Consider the following 20,621-nt stretch of genomic DNA (forward strand, 5'->3'; position numbering starts at 1 on the left):
GCAACAAGTTGTTGTAGTCACGAGCCAATTGATTGCTTTTTGCAGTCTTTTGTTACTTGAAAAAATACTTTGTGTCCTTGAAGGACGTACTTCAAGGATTTGGGTACTTTTTAAAAATGTCTATATATTTACATTAAACTTACAGGGTTTGAAGATAAAGATAGTGGAAAGCTTCCCTTCAAATCTTACTTACTGAGGTGCTGTAGTTTTTGAGAAATGAGTAAAACAATGTCATGAAAATACGTTTGTAAATGATTAAAATAATTTTCGTCTCATGAGACAAAAATTATTTTCATGACATTTTTTTACTCATTTCCCAAAAACTACAGCACCTCAGCACGTAGTATTTTCAGAGAAGCTTTCTACTATCATAATCTTCAAACTGTGTAGGTTTAGTGTAAATCTGTGGACATCGTGTTTTTTGTCCTACAAAAGTTACATAGACCCTTTAAAATAGAGCCTTGCGCCCGTGACCTTCGGGCAACACACAATGTACTCCTTTGTGAAAATACGGTACATGCCAGTAGTTTGGAAGACTACTTAATTGTTTGTAGAATTTTCATCCATGGTGTGTTTCACACCAAACCAGGATGAATAAAAACACTGTGATTTGCAGTGTACAAGTCACAAGGGACAATTAAAATCATGATGATGATGCGGGCGTAATTGATCGAATGTTTTAACAACTTAAAAGTTGTTAACCATGTCAACACCAAAAGATTCTTCTTAGAACATCAACAACTCAAATTTAAAACTCTAGGCCTAACATGTTCTTCTTCTGCATCTCAAAATTAATTTAAAACTTACAAAGTCAGTTTCCCCAGATACTTGAAATAAGAAGTTGCATCCCCTAAAGGTGATCCCTCTGCTGCCACTTCCCAGATTGTATATGATAAGTAAACGTGGGTGTGATCCCTGGCTAAACAGCAGTAGGCCTACAGGTTGTATGGCTTCTGACTAGCACCCCAGGACAAAGATATTGGCAAAATAAGGGATACAGCAAACATTAGGGCTAGATAGCTCAGTTGATTGAGCGCTAGCACATTAACCTGGTTCTTTCCTCCATGTTCAATACAACTATACATGTGCGTGAGTGCCGAAGCACACAGCTCTAACAGTGTTTTCTGTTTGAACTTTCAGCACTGTAACTTCAGGCAGGTTTCAAGTTGCTCTTGATTAATAATATCCACTTTTCACACGAGTTTGCAAGATTGTTATATTTCATCCCCTTCCTTTAATTTCATTCTACCAGGGTTCGACCGGTGAGTGATGCAGAGAAGAAAAGGACGGATAAAGATTGCGTCAAAATCCAGCACAATTCATCCTCAATAACGGTCAGTTACCATAGACACTCTTGTTTCAACTTCATTTTGATTTAAAAGATTAACCCTTGTTAGCGGCCACGCGCGTCTTGTACCAAAATGCCATGGTCGCAACTGCAGTTAATTGGCCACAAGATTTGTGATTTATAATTCAGCCTGCTGGCTGCAACAAGCAGATGTGTTTAATAAACTAGTAACAATAAAAATACCAACAATATTTCCATTTACAGATAGAGGTAATAAGTAAGGTCATAAACGGATATGAAATTTTCCAATGTTTCCTATGTTTAAAACATAACAGCCTAATTTTAAAAACCAAATCAGCTTTTCTGTTTCATGTTAATTTTGGTTGACATTTTTACTGAAACAAAAATTGATTAAATAAATGAACAATATAAGCGATGTCTGGTCTTTTTGTGATGATTATATCATTAGTGAATAGTCTCTAAAGTGTTAATGGAACATTACAGAATTGGTTTTTGCTAACAAAACAGTTGCTGGCAGTGTAAGCACTTTATGTAATCCACCATATACATAATGTAACAAACCTGTAGAAGTTTGAGATCGATTGGCCATCTAGGTCACGAGAGAATAGAGAAAAAACGATTAAAGATTTTGCATTGCATCAAATGAATAATGAATAAAAGGCTCACTGAGCGATAAACTCCAAACGCAAAGTTAAAAGTTATTTCTCATCAAATATGACATTTCAGACGGAAATATTTCAAGGGATCATCATCATTAGACCGTGTATGTTTTATGCTAATCTGTGATATTCACAATTTTTGTTTCTTACCAATTCTGTAACGTTCCTTTAAAGGCAGATGGACACTATTGGTAATTACTCAAAGTAATTATTTCGTAAAACCTTTCTTGGTGACGAGTAATGGGGAGAGGTTGACGGTATTAAACATTGTGAGAAACGGCTCCCTCTGAAGTGCCATAGTTTTCGAGAAAGAAGTCCACGAATTTGATTTCGAGACCTCAAGTTAAGAACTTGAGGTCTCGAAATCAACCATCTAAACACACACACCTTCGTGTGACAAGGGTGTTTTATTCTTTCATTATTATCTCGCAAGTACAATGACCGATTGAGCTCAAATTTTCACAGGTTTGTTATTTTATGCATATGTTGAGATACACCAACTGTGAAGGCTAGTCTTTGACAATTACCAATAGTGTCCACTGCCTTTAACTAATTTACTGGACGAAGATATCATTAAAAAGTTTCAATTTTTTTAAAAAGCTAATTGAATGTTAAAGCATTTTTAAATTCGCTTAGAAACACTTTGTATGAAGCAACATATAAACATTGTTTTGGATCTGACAGTAGGTTGCAACATATAATGAGTTTACTTTTGAAAACAAAAACTAAACATGATTCATAAGTTCTTATTTCCTGACTTTTCAGTGAAACTTAGCCTCCAAATAAACACTTGTGTTATGTTCTTGCAACGCAAATTGTATTTTTATTATGGGTTTAGTAAAAACACTCCTTACAGCCCAAAAGCTGAAATGCACAGTGATCGTACATGAATATAAAAAAAGCAAACGAAATTTCAAAAAAACACCAAAATGTATGGAATAATTCACCTGGAATGACGTTCTAATTTTTCCACATATATTTCTTGTGTAGTTGGAGACTCCGGAGAAGTCCAAAACTTTTACATTCAGCGCAGTCTTCGACCAGGACACGACGCAGGGAGAGGTACTGGAGAAATGCGGTATTAAGCAGATGATTGAGATGGCGGTAGACGGGTACGCATGTACAACATTTGCGTACGGGCAGACCGGATCCGGGAAAACGTACACAATCACGGGACCCATCAACCAGGTAAAATAGTGACAAATATAAATTTAGTGTCTTTTTTTACTTTCTTTCACCCAGCTCAAATTTGTTTTTGTTTGTTTCTCTCCGTCATCAAAATTTACATCAATTCACTTCAATTCAACAACATTTAATTCCATGTGGTCATCATACTGTAGGGCCTTTTCCTGGAATAGGAAAATCACAGTAGTTGTTCTCAGAAAAATGTACACTAAGTTGTCCCTGCATGCACTGATTTTCCAGGGGAAAAAAAAAACAACTAATGGAGAAACAGGTGTGCACAGTTGTTCTTAAAACCCCTTTCCTTCCATGGCTTTTGTGGCTGTTTTTGTGTCCTTCCTTGAGCCACAAGTAACTACAGTTGCTTCTCATAATCCATGAGGAAATGGGTAACTGAAGGGCAGATATGGTTCTTGTGATTGATTTGTCTTTAGTGTGCTTCGTATTTGGCAGCACAGGCTGTATACTTTCTAGGGGAATGAAGTAAATGGTCAGGGGTAATAATGTGTGAGGCGCAATGATCTTTCTTTGAAATTGTGCTTTAAAAGAATCAATATTATTACTATAATGCTACAAAAATCTTTGCATATGCTGCCATCCTGAGGTGAAACTGTGTGAAATCGCATGACTGCCACTCACAACCATTAGTCAATGAGAGGTGTTCCTTTGACCTCAGTGAGGGCGCTGTTTACGTCTGTGACGTCAAAATGCAAGGTAGTCTTAACAGTAAATAATTCTGATGCCCCGACTGATTGTGTTTCATCTCTATTGCAGGATGCTTTAAGGCAGACAGAGTATACCTATGGACTTATACAGCGTTCCTTCGTTCATCTCTTCGACGTCCTAGGTCAGAGGTCAGGATCTAATGTTAACTACACTCTCAGTGCTTCCTATTTGGAGATATACAATGAACAGGTGGGTCCAGAATGTATGCCCCCCAAAGTTGAATCTGAGAAGCATTACTGTCAGTTATGTAAATGACCCTGTTGATGGGGGATGTTTATACATAAACGAAATTTCCTTGAAAGTTCAGAGAGTTTCATCTTCTAGACCAAGAGAAGCCCACTAGGTAATCAAAGTTTGATTGAATTTTAACTCGTAGTCCTTCTCTTTTAGAAAAAAAGAAATACTACAATTCTACCATATCAATTTCTCTTCACGCCCAAACTTACCACAAAGAAAAGACTCTGCCAGGTTCGAAAACTGTTTACATTTTTACTACAGGTCATTGGTAAGAAGTTTGCAACAGCTAATTTCTTTTATTTCAAAAAGAAGGAACTTAACTTACAATCCTCTTTATTTGTTCATGTGTGTAGGTAAAAGATTTACTGAACCCATCCGGACGAGACTCACTGCCGGTCCGATGGTCCAAAGATAAGGGATTCTATGTTGAGAATCTATTCATTGTAGACTGCGAGACATTGGACGATCTATTAGCCATCTTAGAAGAAGGTAAGAAAGTTTTTGCAACTTGAAGGCAATATCATATTAGCTAAGGCCTTCAAGAAAAACTCTACTAGGGTCGAAACATCAGGCCATTAACTATTTTTGTGCATATATACCAAAGGTCCTTTTGGTTTGTAAGTTGTTTGCAACAGCTAATTTTAACATAAATGCAAAAATAGTTAATGTCCTGACGCTTAGGCCCTAGCAGAGTCTTTCTCAAAGGCTTTAGCTAGGAGGATTTTGCCTTTGAATAACATAACGGCGTAAATTAAGTAAATGTTTAAAAAATGCTTAAATTGTTTGTAGGTTCTAACATGGGCTGTTTAGTACCCATTTTATCTTGTAAAATAGTAACTGGCCATTGTTTAATATTTAGCATTTACTTTTTTAACCTCAGCTACAACTTGTAAGTATAGATTAACTATTTGTTTCAAGTTTTTGTGATGTATTTTTTATAACGAATCCATCCCGGTTATGGTTGCCGAGAACATGATCCTTATTCTTATTCTAACAGAGAGTTTGTCTCTGCAATTCTCACTAGAGTCTTAAGCCCGGTTCATAATTCCTGCGAATGTGAATGCGATACGTATGTTGACGTCACAAATTTGCAACGAAAAATTCGCAGCAGTTCAACTCCGCTCAACTCACTTGCGAATATCGCTGTGAAAGGAGGGTTGTGACGTCAAATTCGCTTCGCATTCGCATGAAGTATGAACCGGGCTTTACTCCTCTTTGTACTTATTTCTTCTTCTTCTTCAGGTATGGGCCAGAGACAGATAGCAACAAATAACATCAATGAATACTCTAGCAGAAGTCACACAATTGTGTCATTACAGATTGACTGCGAAATGGTGAGTAAATGTCAATTACTGTTCATCATTTCTGCAATGCAAATGAATTTTGATGTCACAATTTCGTAACAAACAATTCGGGAGACTTTCCCTGTGCTGAACTCCAGCAAAACATTCGCAGCAAAATCAGACCTGTGATGTCAAATTCTCTTCACACAAAGCATTCGTAGGAAGTTCGCTTGAGCTTAAAGGTACTGGACACTATTGATAATTACTCAAAATAATTGTTACCATAAAAACTTTCTTGGTAACAAGCAACGGAGAACTGTTGATAGTATAAAACATTGTGAGAAACGGCTACCTCTGAAATAACAGTTTTCGAGAAAGAAGTAACTTTTCACTGAAATATTTGAATTTGATTTCGAGACATCAGAATTAGATTTTGAGGTCCCAAAATCAAGCATCTGAAAGCACACAACTCCGTGTGACAAGGGTGCTTTTTCTTCCATTATTATCTTGCAACTTCGACAAGCAGTTGAGTTCAAATTTTCACATGTTTGTTATTTTGTGCATATATGTTACTAGGGTACACAAAGTGAGAAGACTAAGTCTTTGACAATTACCGAAACGTGTCCAGTGTCTTTAATACTTTAGAGTATTTATGCCGAAAGTTTCAGTGTGCTTTGCGAAGCTAACAGTTAGCCTTTTTCTTTGAATAAGCATATCCGGTAATAATAATAATAAACATAATAATAATAATAATAATAATAAGACTTGTAATGCGCACGTATCCACCTTGCTGGGTGTTCAAGGCGCAGTAAATGTGTCTGAAGGTCAAAAGAGCATTGATATATGAAAAGATAATATGAAAAGATATATGAAAAGATGATTAGATATTAACACGTTCTGTGCAGTGATTGTTTGTTTTAAATGGTACACATGTACGTTATCCAGGCTATCTGCTGAAATATCGCTCTGTCCATATACAACTGTATTAATACCTCCGATGGTGTCCAGGTAATGTTGAAGGGTGTATTGTGGTCTCGTTGTATCAGTGAACATCAAAATTGCATGTCTATCTGATTAAGCACACCATTAGATGCCCATTATTGTGGCGGACCCACTGTCATTAACCTGTTATTTAGGATTGAATACAATCAAATGACACTGTGTACAATACTCTTCATGAGTTGTAATGTGGTGGTTCTGAGAATGTCTGACAACTCAACTTTTCGTTCAGTGTTTTCTGATTGTCTTTTAAAGCAATCGCACAACATCGGTAAATAGTATTATCCAAAGGCCCACACTTCCTGTATCACAACTTATATATAAAATAACAAACCTGTGAAAATTTAGGCTCAATCCGCCATCGGAGTCGGGAGAAAATAACGGGAAAACCCACCCTTGTTTCCGCATGTTTCGCCGTGTCATGACATGTGCTTAAAATAAATCCGTTATTCTCAAAAAGTAAAGCATTTTATGAAATAATATTTCAAGGGAAGTCTTTCACCATTACCTTCTGGTAACCCTATAAGTTATTTGTAAATCTGTGAACTTTATAATTTTTGTTCTGTTCAAAAAGTGTCCAATGGCTTTAAGGAGATGTGTCCAACCTTGGTTCCTCTCAGAGCCACCACAATTCATTAAAAAAAGATTAATGGTGTCTCCGCAAACCTCACTTGAATTATAGTTACATCGTGGATGTAGAAACAGCAGGCACAGATTTACCCAGCCACAGTTGGGCCCAATTTCAAACAGCAGCTATTAAAGCGCAACAAGTAGCTAAGCATAAAAACATTACACTTACCCAAAAAAGTTTACCACCATCAAAAATACCATATATAACATATGTATCCTGCTCGTTTCTGCTGAGCAGAAAACTTTTAAGCAACATTTTCGGCAAGGGCTGCTCTGCATCTGTATGAAATTGGGGCCTGGTGAGGACCTGGATAAGTTTTCTGGTAAAATTATTTATACAGATTGTTATTAAAGTCTATTTTACATATTACGTGTACATCCACATTGTCTTGGACAGAACACTGTCTTTGATGCTCCTTTGAAAAGAATGCAGGCCAAGACTTGCACAGTTGCCACAGAGGCCATGGCCTATGTTGCCCTGGTCTTGTTCTTTGTGCCCCTTCAAAAGTAACCAATAGACTTTAATTAAATTTTCCAATGGAAGTGCCCTTTGGCCTTTATGAAGTAAAAAGAAAATGAAATTCCAGGCCTTGGATTAAGGAATTTATGATGATTTATGAGATGGCATGCTTGTATTTGCCTGTCAAAATAAGTTCACAGAGGTTGAAGGAATATCTGCAGTAAACAGTTGATCTAATTTGTTTGCAGTTGTCAGAGTGGAGGGAAAAAAAAAGATTATTATTTTTTTTTGGATTCCCTGTGTGTACTTGTTGTACCCTTACTTGTACTGAAAATCAGTACAGACCTGTAAAGTATTTGCTGAATCGATCAGTTTATTTTTCTGCGACATCGTGGGTATAATGAACAGGACACACCTTTCTGCTATCATTGCATTGCCATATTGTGTATCTATATTTGATTTCCCCCCCCCCATAAATATTTGTATTTTTGTATGTAACAAAATAATATATATTTGTAAATATTTTTATCTGTAAAAATGACATTTTATAAATAAGCCATGTAAATTAAATTAACCCATTAGCTGTAGTCGTTTCTCTTCGGTGAGCCATTTCCAGCATTGCTAGTGTGCATATACTCATCATCTAAACCTGACCTGGTGTTTGCTTGTTCAAAGTACACTCAAAAACGAATGTCAACATGCTTGAACTAGACTAGCCGCTTGACATTTGTCCCTTGCTACAGTGTACTGCACAACATGGTGCCTTTTGTTCCTGCACGGAGCAGTTTACAAATCGTGAAGTTGAACTCGGACTACAAAAGCAGGGAGCGTTTGTTCGTGATAACCTTCGAGTGGTTGAGCATAGTTGTTATCTCTTCTTACTATGTAATCTTCGATTGGGAAATTCCAGGTGACCATCTGATGAGCTCATGATGCCATTTTTTAGGGACCTAATTGTGAGGAACAGATTGTTGTGATGGGAATTGCATTGATATTGTTTCAATCGTTTGTGTGTGTCAAGGGGTTGTGCATGTATTAATGGTGTAAAATTGTAAGCAATTTTGTAATGAATCCCACAGAAACACGTGGCAGGACCTTAGGCCCAATTTCACAGAGCTGCCAGATTATTGTGCTTACAGGAACATTACGGATTTGGTTTTTGCTGCAAAACAGTTGCTGGCAGTGTAAGCACTTTATGTAATCCATCAGATACACAAACTGGCAAACTTGCAGAAGTTTGAGATCGAACGGCCATCTGGGTCACGAGAGAATAGTGAGAAAAAAAACGATTACAAATTTTGCATTGCATCGATGCCAAAATGAAAATGAATGAAACGCTCACTGAGTGATAAACTCCAAACGCGAAGTTAGATTATTTATTTCTCACTAAATATGACATTTCAGACAGAAATATTTCAAGGGATATTTTCAACTATCATCATTATTAGACCGTGTAAGTTTTATGTAAATCTGTGATCTTCACGATTTTTGTTCCTTGCCGATTCTGTAACGTTCCTTTAAAGGACACTATTGGTAATTACTCAAAATATTGTTATCTTAAAACCTTTCTTGATTACGAGTAATGGGGAGAGGTTGATAGTATAAAATATTGAGAGAAACAGCTCCCTCTGAAGTGACGTAGTTTTCCAGAAAGAAGTAATTTTCCAAGAATTTAATTTTGAGACCTCGGATTAGAATTGGAGGTCTCGAAATCAGGAATCTTAAAACTTTGTGTTACCATGGTGTGTCATGGGTGTTTTTCTTTCATTAATATCTCGCAACTTTGACGACGAATTGAGGTCAAATTTTCACAGGCATGTTGAGATACACCAACTGTGAAGACTAGTCTTTGACAATTACCAATAGTGTCCAGTGTCTTAAAAGATTTTCTGTTGAGCAAAACTAAGCAGGAAACCAGTCATAGATGCCTGTATGTGTGATACCATGTTTTGGCTGGTAACCTTAATCTGATATGGTAAGCAAAACAAATTTATGCTAAGCTACTTGTTGTGCTTAAGTAGCTGAGCTCTATAAAATTTAATTGAAACTTAATTTTTTTAAGATTTTGGAAATCGATTGTTAAATGTTAGTGTTAATTGAAAAAAAGGGCATTTTACGACGAAACGTTACTTTGGAGTTTGTCTAAATTTACATGTAAAACAAAATAAAATAAATTAAAAAATGCCCGGACACCCTTTCTGCTAGTGTTATTACCGCGGCTATAACAAGTCAAATGCCAGTTTTAAAGTTTCCAGGGTCTATCATATTATTTGGCTAACTTCCTACTGTACAGTGGCAGGGCTGATTGAAAAGTTGTAAGTTTGTGTCATTATTTCCACATAAATTCAAGAGATTTACATAAAATAACAACTGAGAAATGTTTGTGGTGTGCCACCTTCATTTCAAGGTTGATTAAAAATAAAAAGTGCAATCCCCATAAAATATAAGATTTCATGCTTTCTTCTGCCGGGCCGTGTACAAATCCTGCCAGGGAGGAAGTCCTGGGCTCGATTTCACAACGCAATTACATCCACCGTAAGACAAATTGTCAGTATTAGCTTTGTGACTTTAGTTGTGACATCACACTTTACTAAGCAACTAAGATTGATTTCCAGTTAAGATCAATCGTAGCTCGTTGTGAAATCAGCCCTTGTCTCTTTCTGTGGCTCTTTTGTATGATGTCACAAGTTAAGGTCTCAATATAAATTGTCACACTCTCAAGGTGTGACATGAATTAATGTAACTCTATTGAAAACACTTGATAAATGTACCTAGAAGGACAGTAATGTTTGCACTGTTAATTTGTTCACACTTACTGGTACAAAATAATCCTCACTAAGTGGTTGCTCTGTAATCAAATAGGATGGGATTAAAAACAAAAAACATCTGCCTTTTGAAGCTTTGTATTCATGTTTTGAGTGGCTGGCTTTCTTGATAATTCTGTTGAGCCCGGTTCATACTTCCTGCGAATAATTCATGTCAGGGCCCAATTTCATAGAGCTGCTTAGCATAAAGATTTGCTGAGCATGACATTTCTTCCTTGATAAAGACAGGATTACCAACCAAATTTCCACGTGATTTTCAGGATTTAAGCAAACAACAGCTGAGTACCAGTTACAAGCAACATGCAACAAATGGAAATTTGGTTGATAATCCTGTTTTTATCAAGTAAGATATTTCATGCTAAGCAAATTTCTGTGCTTAGCAGCTCTTTGAAATTGGGCCCTGTGGACTTGTGCTCAAATCCTGCAAAAACAGCCCTGTGACATCAAAATTCAATTCGCATTTGCAGGAAGTATGAACTGGGCTTTTTTTTAGGCTCTCCCCCATGAAATGTTTTCCCAGTAGAGCTTGTATTGTTCTAATAATATAATGACTGTTTATTTTTATTCAAAACAACACTAGTGTGAAACGCACATGGGGTCAAACTTTTTCCAGCAGTCTTTAGGTTTTTTTTTTTTAAATGAAAGAATTAGGATAAGATAAGGAGACATACGCCTTTTGGCAATAATTTGTTTTATTTATTTTTTTGTACTTTTACTTTTATGCTCTCATGGGCACCCCACTGTTGTTTTACTTTGTTGCCTTATATATTTTGAATGTGTGTATGTGTGCTTGTAAATGTGTTTGCCGGAATCAACATTATTAAAAAAAAATTATTATAAGATAAGGGGTGGATTTCACAAAGGTAGTCCTAACTTAGTACAAGTCCTAGGCAATGCTAAGAGATGGGACTAGTCCTAAGTTAGGACCAGTACCTCATCCTAACTTAGGACTGGTCCTATTTCTTAGCATTGCCTAGGACTAGTCCTAAGTTAGAGACTAATTTTGTGAAATCCACCCCAGATAAGATAAAACTTTAATATTCCACACTGAGGAAATTAAAACTGGCCTTGACAAAAGAACTTGGCTTGGTATGGTGTGATTGCTTACATGTGGGTACCATTGATCTATGTTTGTACATAGTGAGTGGAGACAGATCAACTCATTTTGGCTTGCACAGTTATCAGTTAATTTGTAACTCTTATATTCCATTAGAATGTGTAGGGTAAAAGCCAGGTGCTTTTACTCTGTCTGACCACAGAGGTGTGAAGTGTGCCATTGTTGTCAACCTGTGATAAGCTATCACTAACTAATTGTAGCCTGTGGTTGTTTGTTCTGTTTGTTCTGTCCTTGCTCTATGGTTTTGAACACTAATAATATGTCCCAAAATGAAAAAAGCAATGAGATGTTTTGTTAAAACTTTTATAGCACGCTTTGCCTGGTACATGTACTTATGTTGTTGTAATGGCAAGGTGGTGCTTTATTGGCTATGGTATGTACATCAGGCAAAAAAAACAACAAATAAATGGTTAGCGTTTCTGCCATTTTCCTTTTTAGAGGTCACCTTTTTTATTACCTTTTTTTTACTACACAAAAATGGGATACATTTTAACAATCTCGGACGATTTAAAATAAAATAAAAATAGCCCAGCCGATTGTCTTTCAAAAGATGTCAGTCGGCCATTTCATAAAAAAAATGGTAAAATGGCCCTCCTTCCTTTTTTCAAAAAGGCAGGACGCTGAACATGTTTTTGGTTTTTTTTTTTTTTTCTTCCTTAGGGCACCTCAATGAATGTAAAATTTTTGTACATTTCAAGGGGCACCAAGGCAGTGAGGCAGATGCCCCTGTTGCCTAGCTGTTAAGTATTACATATACAATTTTTTAAGCTGTTTTTTTTTTCAAGGTATTATACATATATACATGTAGGTAAATTATTGATATATTGAAAACACAAAGATGTGTGGACAGACTGAAACATGTGATGTTGATAATTGTTTAACTTAAAATATAAAGCCATTATAACACGGTTTGTTTTTAGGAAAAAGACTTTTAAAATACACAGAAACATGACAATATAGCCCACTTAAAACATGGTAAATTACATTTTAAGTTATTGTATTCCTACTATTAATTATTCTCTTGTCTTGATTGTGTTCTGCAGCCCGATCCAGAAGAAGAGAGCCTATACATCACCAAGCATGGTCGTCTCAGCTTTGTCGATCTCGCCGGCAGTGAGAAGGTGAAAGAGTTGGGTAACTCATCGGGAGAGTTACTCACCGAGACAACCAATATCAACAAGAGTTTGTTGACCCTCGGTGAGTTCATCTATCACTCGCTCAATAGACCTTGCTGCAGCTATCTTGATTTTTTTCCGTTTCAAACCACAGGGATGTGATTTCTCAGTTCTTTTAACCGTGAATCAATTTGTTTAAACCAGCACCCCCATTTTTGTTTTTTTTTAATCACATTTTATAATTAAGATAAAACTCAGAAGAAAAAGATAAAAGCATATGGAACATCCCAGATGGCAGAGTAGGGCTTTCAAAACCAAAGATCAATGTATATAAGCATAAAGTTGTGTCTAGTTGGTAAGACACTGCTCTAGAATTGCAAAGGATGTAGGTTCCAGTTACATCTGAGTAATATGCCTCGTGGTTTTTTTCCCACAGAACTCGGGAAAGTACTGAGTACACACATTGGTGTAAGGGTAAAACCAAAATGTACAGTAAGCATAGATGTTGACAGTTTTCTCAGGAATCAACCGAGCTGCATAATTGATTGAGAACCCAGAATGATAAAAAATTATATTATGTTTTCTTCATTTTTTGAAATCCATGACTGCCCATACTCCCTTCAAAGATATGATGCCATTTCCCTTGGCGTGAACAAGTCATGCAAACTAGCTGGTGAAAGAGCATTTTCCACTGCTGCCTCCGGCCTATGGAGCGGTCTTCCCATTTAAAAATGCTGAGAGTGTTGTGTCTATGTCACAAAGGGTCTCAAGACACACCTGTTCTCCAATCTGTAGCTGGTTGTCACCATCACTTTGATTTTTTTTTTCTCCTTTGTGCCTTGCATCCTTTGGTAATTTGGCACTATATAAATCATAAATCATTATTTTTTATTAATTTTTCTCTTGATTTGCAGGGAATTGTATATCAGCATTGAGCGATAACCGGAAGCGTTCAGGTCATATACCATACAGGGACAGTAAACTGACTAAGCTTCTAGCAGATAGTCTGGGTGGCAATGGCATCACACTAATGGTAGGAAACATTTAATGGACACCCTCTTCAAAAATCTCTGTTTAGAGTCAAGATTTTAGAGTACTTTGTGGCTTGTCATGACCAAGCGGTCAAGTTCACCAGACTCAAGCTCTGGTGTTGTCAGTGTGGGTTCGGATCCTGGTCATGACACCGTAGGGATGCTTTGTAAAAAGTTGGAATGGTAATGCATTCTGCTCTACCAACGTTGCTCCTAGTGGATGCTACCCATGCCTAGATCAGGGATAACCCTTTTTTCAGGCCCAGGAGTTTGGCAAACGTGCCGTTTGTTGCAATTGAATTGGATGGATAGCCCAAATCGGCTTTGTGTAGCAAGGCCTCGCCTTGAAGTTGATGTCCGGTGTTTTTATGTAAGGCAATCTCTCATTAAAAGAAAAAAAGTATGGTGCTTCTCTTTCAATGAGATTTTACTATTTAGTTTTATAGTAATCTAGCTTCTCTGCAGGCTTTTGGTTTTGAGAATTGCGTAAATATTAAGTTGATTTGTTCTCACTAAGGGAATAAAAGAGTGGCAACAAGGACTTTAACAGTCCTTTAAAAACTAGCAGGGTCGTAGCCGTGCGATAAAGGACCGAGCCGAGAGCCATGACCCTGCAAGGTTTAAAATGGTCGTTAAAGACCGAGCCACCTCTTTTAATAAAGTTGTTTTTAGGGGGCCCAAGTTCAAAAGATTAATTTTACTGTTTATGTCAAATCATCAAAAGTGGAAATTTCATGCCAGTATTTTCTATTTTCTAGATTGCGTGTATCACCCCTTCCTCATACTGTATATCTGAATCGTTGAGCACGTTACGCTACGCCAACCGTGCCAAGAGAATAAAGAACAAACCAGTCATCAGAATGGTATGTACATATAGATTGATTGTTTATTCAAAGTCTGGTCACCAGGCCAGAGCCCAAACCACAGAAATGTTTTGATCTTTTCATGAGGCGGATGCCTATATAGCCCTAGCTACATGTATGTCAAGAATCTAAACTAACTTGCAAGAAAGACAAACAATAGACACACACAAAAATACCAGGTCAAATCTTGCAGCCATTTGAAGCCATGTGTTATGGGCATTTTGGTACGAGCCACTTTGGCTAAATTCTGTTAAAGGAACACGTTGCCTTGGATCGGGCGAGTTGGTCTATGAAAAGCGTTTGTTATCATTTGTGATAAATTGCATAGTGACCCAGAGCACTTTTCATAATTCAAAAATTTCCTCAACCACAAAGCTTCCTTGCGAAAGTGTTACTATATGTAACACACAACTCTTATAAGTTACACATGAGTATTCAACAGGATGGTCACCAACTTGAACTTTTAGATATACATGGCAAAACCATGGTCAGTCACATTACTGTCAGTCGCATTACAGTTTTCCACGCAATTTAGCCAAGCCTACATGGAGCCCAAGCTGAGTTCTTATTTGGCAAAGTTGGGTTCGGTCCTTGTCAACAACTAAAAATAAATTGGTTTCACATGTTAGCTTTAACTTCTAAGTGGAAAGCAAGTTGTGACAAAAACTTGATTTTTTGGTGTCATGTCCACGTTTGCTTGGAATTGCCCATATGCATTTTATAACAAACAGTTTCGAATGCTTTTCATTGACCAACTCGCCCGATCCATGGCAACGTGTTCCTTTAAGGGGATAATGTGACTAATCAAATTTAAAGGCTAATTTGTTTTATGACCCCCTTTTTTTATCAGGATCCCAGGGAGAAACTTATCCTCAGCCTCAAGAGAGAAGTCAAACTTCTACGCAACGAAAACAGCTACCTCAAAAATCGTCTAGAATTCCCAAGCCCCATCAAGCCGTCCCCAATGAGGAGGAACGACACAGAGGACAGCCTCTCCATTCATACCTTCTCGGAAGACGATCTGTCGGGGAATCGGACTCCGATTCCTGGAGATTTCGATCGCTCTAAGGGAGAGTCCAAGACGCCGTTGCAAAAAGACAACAGGAAGGAGCGAGAGTTAAAGAGGAGAGAAACCGACAGGTAGTGCACTGTCTTGTTAAGAATGTGGGCCGAATTTTTATAAGGCTGCTTGAGCCTAAAATGTAGCTAAGCATAATAAAATTATGCTTACCGGAACAAGGGTCACCAGCCAAAGTGCTATTTTTTCAAACACAATTTGTGACTGGCATCCTGCTTACTTGAAATTTTATTCGCATTGTAGAGAATCTTTATACCTAGGACATCAGCGTAGTAGTGCAATGGAGAGGATGTCCCACCAGGGCTAGAGGAATATATGAAAAGCCAAGATTTTTGTTTCTTTATCTGTCACAATCTGAAACTGGGTATAGATTGTGCCAACCTCGTCCCCGTGGTTTACATTATTTTCAACCATGTTTACAATAGTAAACCCTGGGATGGAAACTTCTTACTTGGACCCTGATTGGACTTTACAATATTAGAATATGTTCCATATTCATAGGTACAGCCAGCCGCCGGCAACCAACAATGTACAAACAAGCTATTAAATCTGGTACCGTACTACGAGATTATGACAAAGATGTGAATTTAGAAAAGTAGCCAGACTATCTTAATTTGCATATGTATCCAAAATTTTTGGATATGCAAATGATCCAATACCAGGGTGAGAGAGCGGTCAACCTGGTAACCGCACGACACACACTGGGGATGAGGTTGAGATTGTGCCTCATTGTAAAAGTAAGGACCCTTAGAATGGTCATGATTTTTTTTTACAAATAAGTACCATCTTAAGAACCACATACAAATATTTACAGCAAACAACAAAAGTTATTTAAATTTGTGAAACTATCTTTTTAAATTTACAGCAGCATTATGTCATCCTTCACACCCAAGTCAGCGGCGGACAGCAGCCTCTATGAGATGCTACAGGAGTACATGGTGGAGAATGAAACCCTAAGATCTGAGAACTCAGACCTTCACAACGGCAGAGAGAGAGCAATGTCTGAACATCACTACCTATCCAAAGAAAACGATAAACTCCTCACCAAGCTGGACCAGTTGGAAAGGTCAGTTTTCTCCACCTTCAAGTTTATAGGATTTGAAACTTTGCATGATGGAAGTATAACTAAGAGAGGTTTGTAGTAACACCATGTGAAAATCCCTTTTGAAGAGTAGTGGTTAATGACTTACGGTGTCGATCAGTTCATCAGAGCATTTTGATCAAAATGTTGAGATGTTAACCACCAGCTCTTTCCAGAACCAACTCTACTCTAAAGAGATATTCAAATGGTGTTACCACAGCCTCTCTTAGCCTTAATGTTTTTAAAAGTTTTTTTATGCAAGTCGCCAGACACACAAGGCCTGAAGGCCACTTCAAGGTGTGGGCTACAATTTTTTTTCCACCTACTCATAGGGCTGAAACAGGGTTACCCCGTTTACTGTCCATACAGTTGGCATAGAAAAGTAGGTCTTAAATTACTCAAGGGCATCCATGGCAATTGTAATAGTTGTCAGGTATTTTCTTGCTGTGGTGCTCCTTGTAAAGTTATTATTGTACGCAATTTTGTTTTCCTAAGGAAAGTTGCTGTCTATCATTAATAATAAAGTTCAGTGCTTGTATTTGTACAGACTTTGGAAACATCAAAAACACGCGGCAACAATAACAGAAAATGTAGGATTTAATATAGTTCCCTTTACTTGAGAAATTGTTCATGTTTGTATACTAAAATTTGCACATGGCAGGCCTGATACTTCACGGAGGCAACAAAGGCAATTGCCTCCGTGCCCCCTGGTCAATGCCTTGGTGCCCTTAAAATGCTTGAGTAGAAATTTACAATTTCCTCATAGGGTGCCCTTTAATAAGGAGAAAATGCCTCGGTGTCCTTGCCCTTTCAAATACATAGCATATAGGCCTTACATGATATTTTATTAAAACTCTTAACATCAGTTTGCAGAATCCAGGGGTTGACATGCTTCCAATATTTTTCTCACAGAGTCTTTGCAGCGTCCCCACTCTCAATGAACCGCACAATGTCAGGGAAGTCTGTGGCGACACCAGCGGCAGCCCAAGGTAGATCTCAGAACTCCAATGCCTCACCATCCTCACAGCAAGACCAGCAACGGAATAGTTCACAAAGTAGTTCATTACTTCAGTCACCAGATTGGCAGCAGGGTACCAAGGGTACAAAGCCCTCAGTCGGTGGCAGCGGTGGGACGGACCGACACTCCTCTGGTAGTCAGGAACAGGTGAGCCATCGTTAGATTTAAGGGAAGGTACATGTATATGTTTGGTAATCACTCTTAAAATGAATGGCAATAACAACTTTTTGAGGAACATTTCACTTCGAAATAATGTGGTTATGGAAAAAGACATCAGTTTTTATGCCCTAACTTTTTGAGAAGTGTTACTGTCAGTAATAATTCTCAGATTGTGCATTCCTACATGTATTAGCTCCGATGTTTTATAAATGAATACTTCATGTGTTTGTTGTTTACAGACTGGACAGCTTCCTCCAGTTGACAACAAAAGAGGTGTCCCCAATGGTTACCGCGGCCCCAAACCACACCACTACACCCCTCCTCAACCATCATATCGACCCTCCTCCCCGCCTCTTCAATACCACTCCCAACCAGTCAATCAGCATCACTCATCACAGCAGCCACTGCCACAGACGCACCAGAGTTTTCCTGGTAATTTTAAAGTGGGTGAGAACCAGGGATATAGCGGAGGTCCGGGTGGATCACGACCCGGCAAGCCCCAGCATAGTCACCCACCCACGCAGAGTGGGTATAAAAACCAAAAGTGAGTATTGTACGAAATTCTTATTCTTCTTAATAAGCCCAGCTCATACTTCCTGCGAAAGTGATTCGAAATTTGACATCGCAAATTTGCGACAGTTAATATGTTTCTCATATATGTTATTTAATTTCAATGCAAGAGTTCATTATGATTGTGAACTTGAAGTTATTTTCATTGAAGTTTGTGATTTGATTTTTATAATTGTTACGTTGGTATATTGAAGTTTGTAATTATGTTTTGTTTGTATTTTTATTGTTATGTTGATATATTTGAATTCCTAAATGCCTGATTTCTTCTTTGATGCGTATGTTTTTCCTCTGGTTGTTTTTTCCTTTATGCAGATGTTTCTCTTTCTAATGAGCATAATATGTACTTTTTATTCATTGGATATTGATGTGCACTCAAACATTTGTACATTCGTTCATTTGCAGCGTGCAATATCCAATAAATTTAATTTACGCATTCATATTTGTATTTGTTATACTGAATGCATTGACATTGCCATGCTATCTAAAAATTGCATTTCTTTCATCAATTTTGTGAATCTTGTCTTGATTTGTTTGATGTGTATTTTCTTTCCCTGGTTGTTTTTCTCATTTATGCAGATGTTTTCCTTTCTAATGAGCATAATGTATACTTTTACATAATTTCATTCATTGATGATCGGTATGCACTCGTACATTTGTACGGAATGCAAAACAATATCAAAAAAGTTATTCAATTGTATGCATTTATATTTATACTGAATGCATTAACATTGCCATGTTTTTAATTTTAATGTATTTCATTCATCAACTTTGTTATGATGTCTTGATTTGTTTGTTTATGTTTGTCTTCTCCTTTATCACCAGGTTTTGGATGTAGGTTTTGGAGGTTTTTTTTCTTTCCCTATAATTTATTTACCCTTTATTAATATTTGGTTTTGCTTATTTATTTACTTGCTTGTCTATTTTTAGCAAGATGTAGGCCTATTTTGAGAGCCCCAGGGCTAACATTTATCTTTACTGTATCAATCTTAAGATGAATTTTGTGCTTTGTGAAATCAACCTCTGACTTTTATCTTTAGACAAATAATTTAATATTTAACATGGCATTTATAGGCTTTTAGAATAATTTCATTTTTAAAGTAAATTCATGAAACAAGTTAAACATGCCATTCTGCTGTCATATGTACTTTTAATATTAGACCAATCAGAATTTTTCTTTTGTATTCCATCAGTCAGAATAGGCCTATGCTATTTAAATTCACTCTGACATTCAATTTAAAAATACTCACCCCCCCCACCTTAACTTGTTATCTTCCCTACGGAAAAGTGACTACACAAATTTCCCAGTCTGAGTTCCTAAAATCATGTTAACATTTAATAGACCCATCATATTTTGTATTTTTCAATAGACCAATCAGAATAGGCCTACCATATTTAAATTCACTTATTCAGTAATTTACGTTCAGTAAATAAATAGTCACCCTTAACCCATACTTTTATCTTCCCTTAAAAATAAAAGTGACTACGGAAATGTTCCAGATACCAGTCTGAGTTTCCCTCCCGCTAACAGCCACCATAGTCAACCTTCAGTCAACTCTGCACACTCCTTGCCGGGCGAGCCCTCCCCAAGGGGCGTGGCTAACCCAAGGGGTAGAGAGGGGCCCCCATTAGGAGAGACGACAACTCGGGGTAGAGCCCATCATACAGCTGATATATATATTCCGTCCTTACCGACTACTTCCAAAGAAAATCATAGAGGTAAGTTTATGTATATATTCCCTGACTTTGGCTAATTTACTGTTGAAGAAGCAGGCAAGTCATATAATATTTTATTTACTTAGTCTGGCGAGCGAGTAAACCAATTGTTCCTTGTCACAATAAATCAGGGGTACGGTGGTAAAATTCCGAGGAGAGATTGTTTTATAGTTTGTAAAATTGTTTGACAAGTCTTGATTTGTGCTATCTTTTTATTCAAACGCATGCACATGTCTGGCCATCATGTTGGCATGTAGGGGAAACATAACTCAAATTTCAAGCTGGTTCCATGTATATCCTCAGCTAAAAGTATAACCTGGTACTAATAAACACATCAATCTTCCTCCATGTTTTTCCCTGTTGTGCCTCACCAACTGATTGTTAAAACACAAACATTTTAAATCGCGAACCCATAAAAATGGTTGTTGATGAAAAAAAGTATTATCAAGGGCAGAAATTAGGGGATAAGATCATTCGAAAATGCAAAAACTAAAACTACTAATAGTAATTTTGTGTTCACCATGACGAACAAAATCAGTCTTATTTTTTTCAGTAACTAATTCTTT

At 37.2% G+C, this 20,621-nt stretch overlaps 1 protein-coding gene across 1 annotated transcript in view; it reads left to right on the top strand.

The window, feature by feature from the left end:
- Positions 1 to 20,621, top strand: part of LOC117290622 (kinesin-like protein KIF3A) — a 37,046-nt gene that overhangs the window by 12,025 nt on the left and 4,400 nt on the right. The window contains exons 3-15 of the mRNA XM_033772087.1: positions 1,253 to 1,334; positions 2,959 to 3,156; positions 3,925 to 4,065; positions 4,467 to 4,602; positions 5,356 to 5,447; positions 12,471 to 12,624; positions 13,457 to 13,575; positions 14,332 to 14,436; positions 15,287 to 15,576; positions 16,380 to 16,580; positions 17,508 to 17,760; positions 18,012 to 18,316; positions 19,820 to 20,058. Coding sequence (XP_033627978.1) covers positions 1,253 to 1,334; positions 2,959 to 3,156; positions 3,925 to 4,065; positions 4,467 to 4,602; positions 5,356 to 5,447; positions 12,471 to 12,624; positions 13,457 to 13,575; positions 14,332 to 14,436; positions 15,287 to 15,576; positions 16,380 to 16,580; positions 17,508 to 17,760; positions 18,012 to 18,316; positions 19,820 to 20,058 — 2,315 coding nt within the window. The remainder of the gene's footprint in view (positions 1 to 1,252; positions 1,335 to 2,958; positions 3,157 to 3,924; positions 4,066 to 4,466; positions 4,603 to 5,355; positions 5,448 to 12,470; positions 12,625 to 13,456; positions 13,576 to 14,331; positions 14,437 to 15,286; positions 15,577 to 16,379; positions 16,581 to 17,507; positions 17,761 to 18,011; positions 18,317 to 19,819; positions 20,059 to 20,621) is intronic.

This window comes from Asterias rubens, chromosome 5 (assembly GCF_902459465.1).
Source record: "Asterias rubens chromosome 5, eAstRub1.3, whole genome shotgun sequence".
In the NCBI taxonomy this organism is placed as follows: Eukaryota; Metazoa; Echinodermata; class Asteroidea; order Forcipulatida; family Asteriidae; genus Asterias; species Asterias rubens.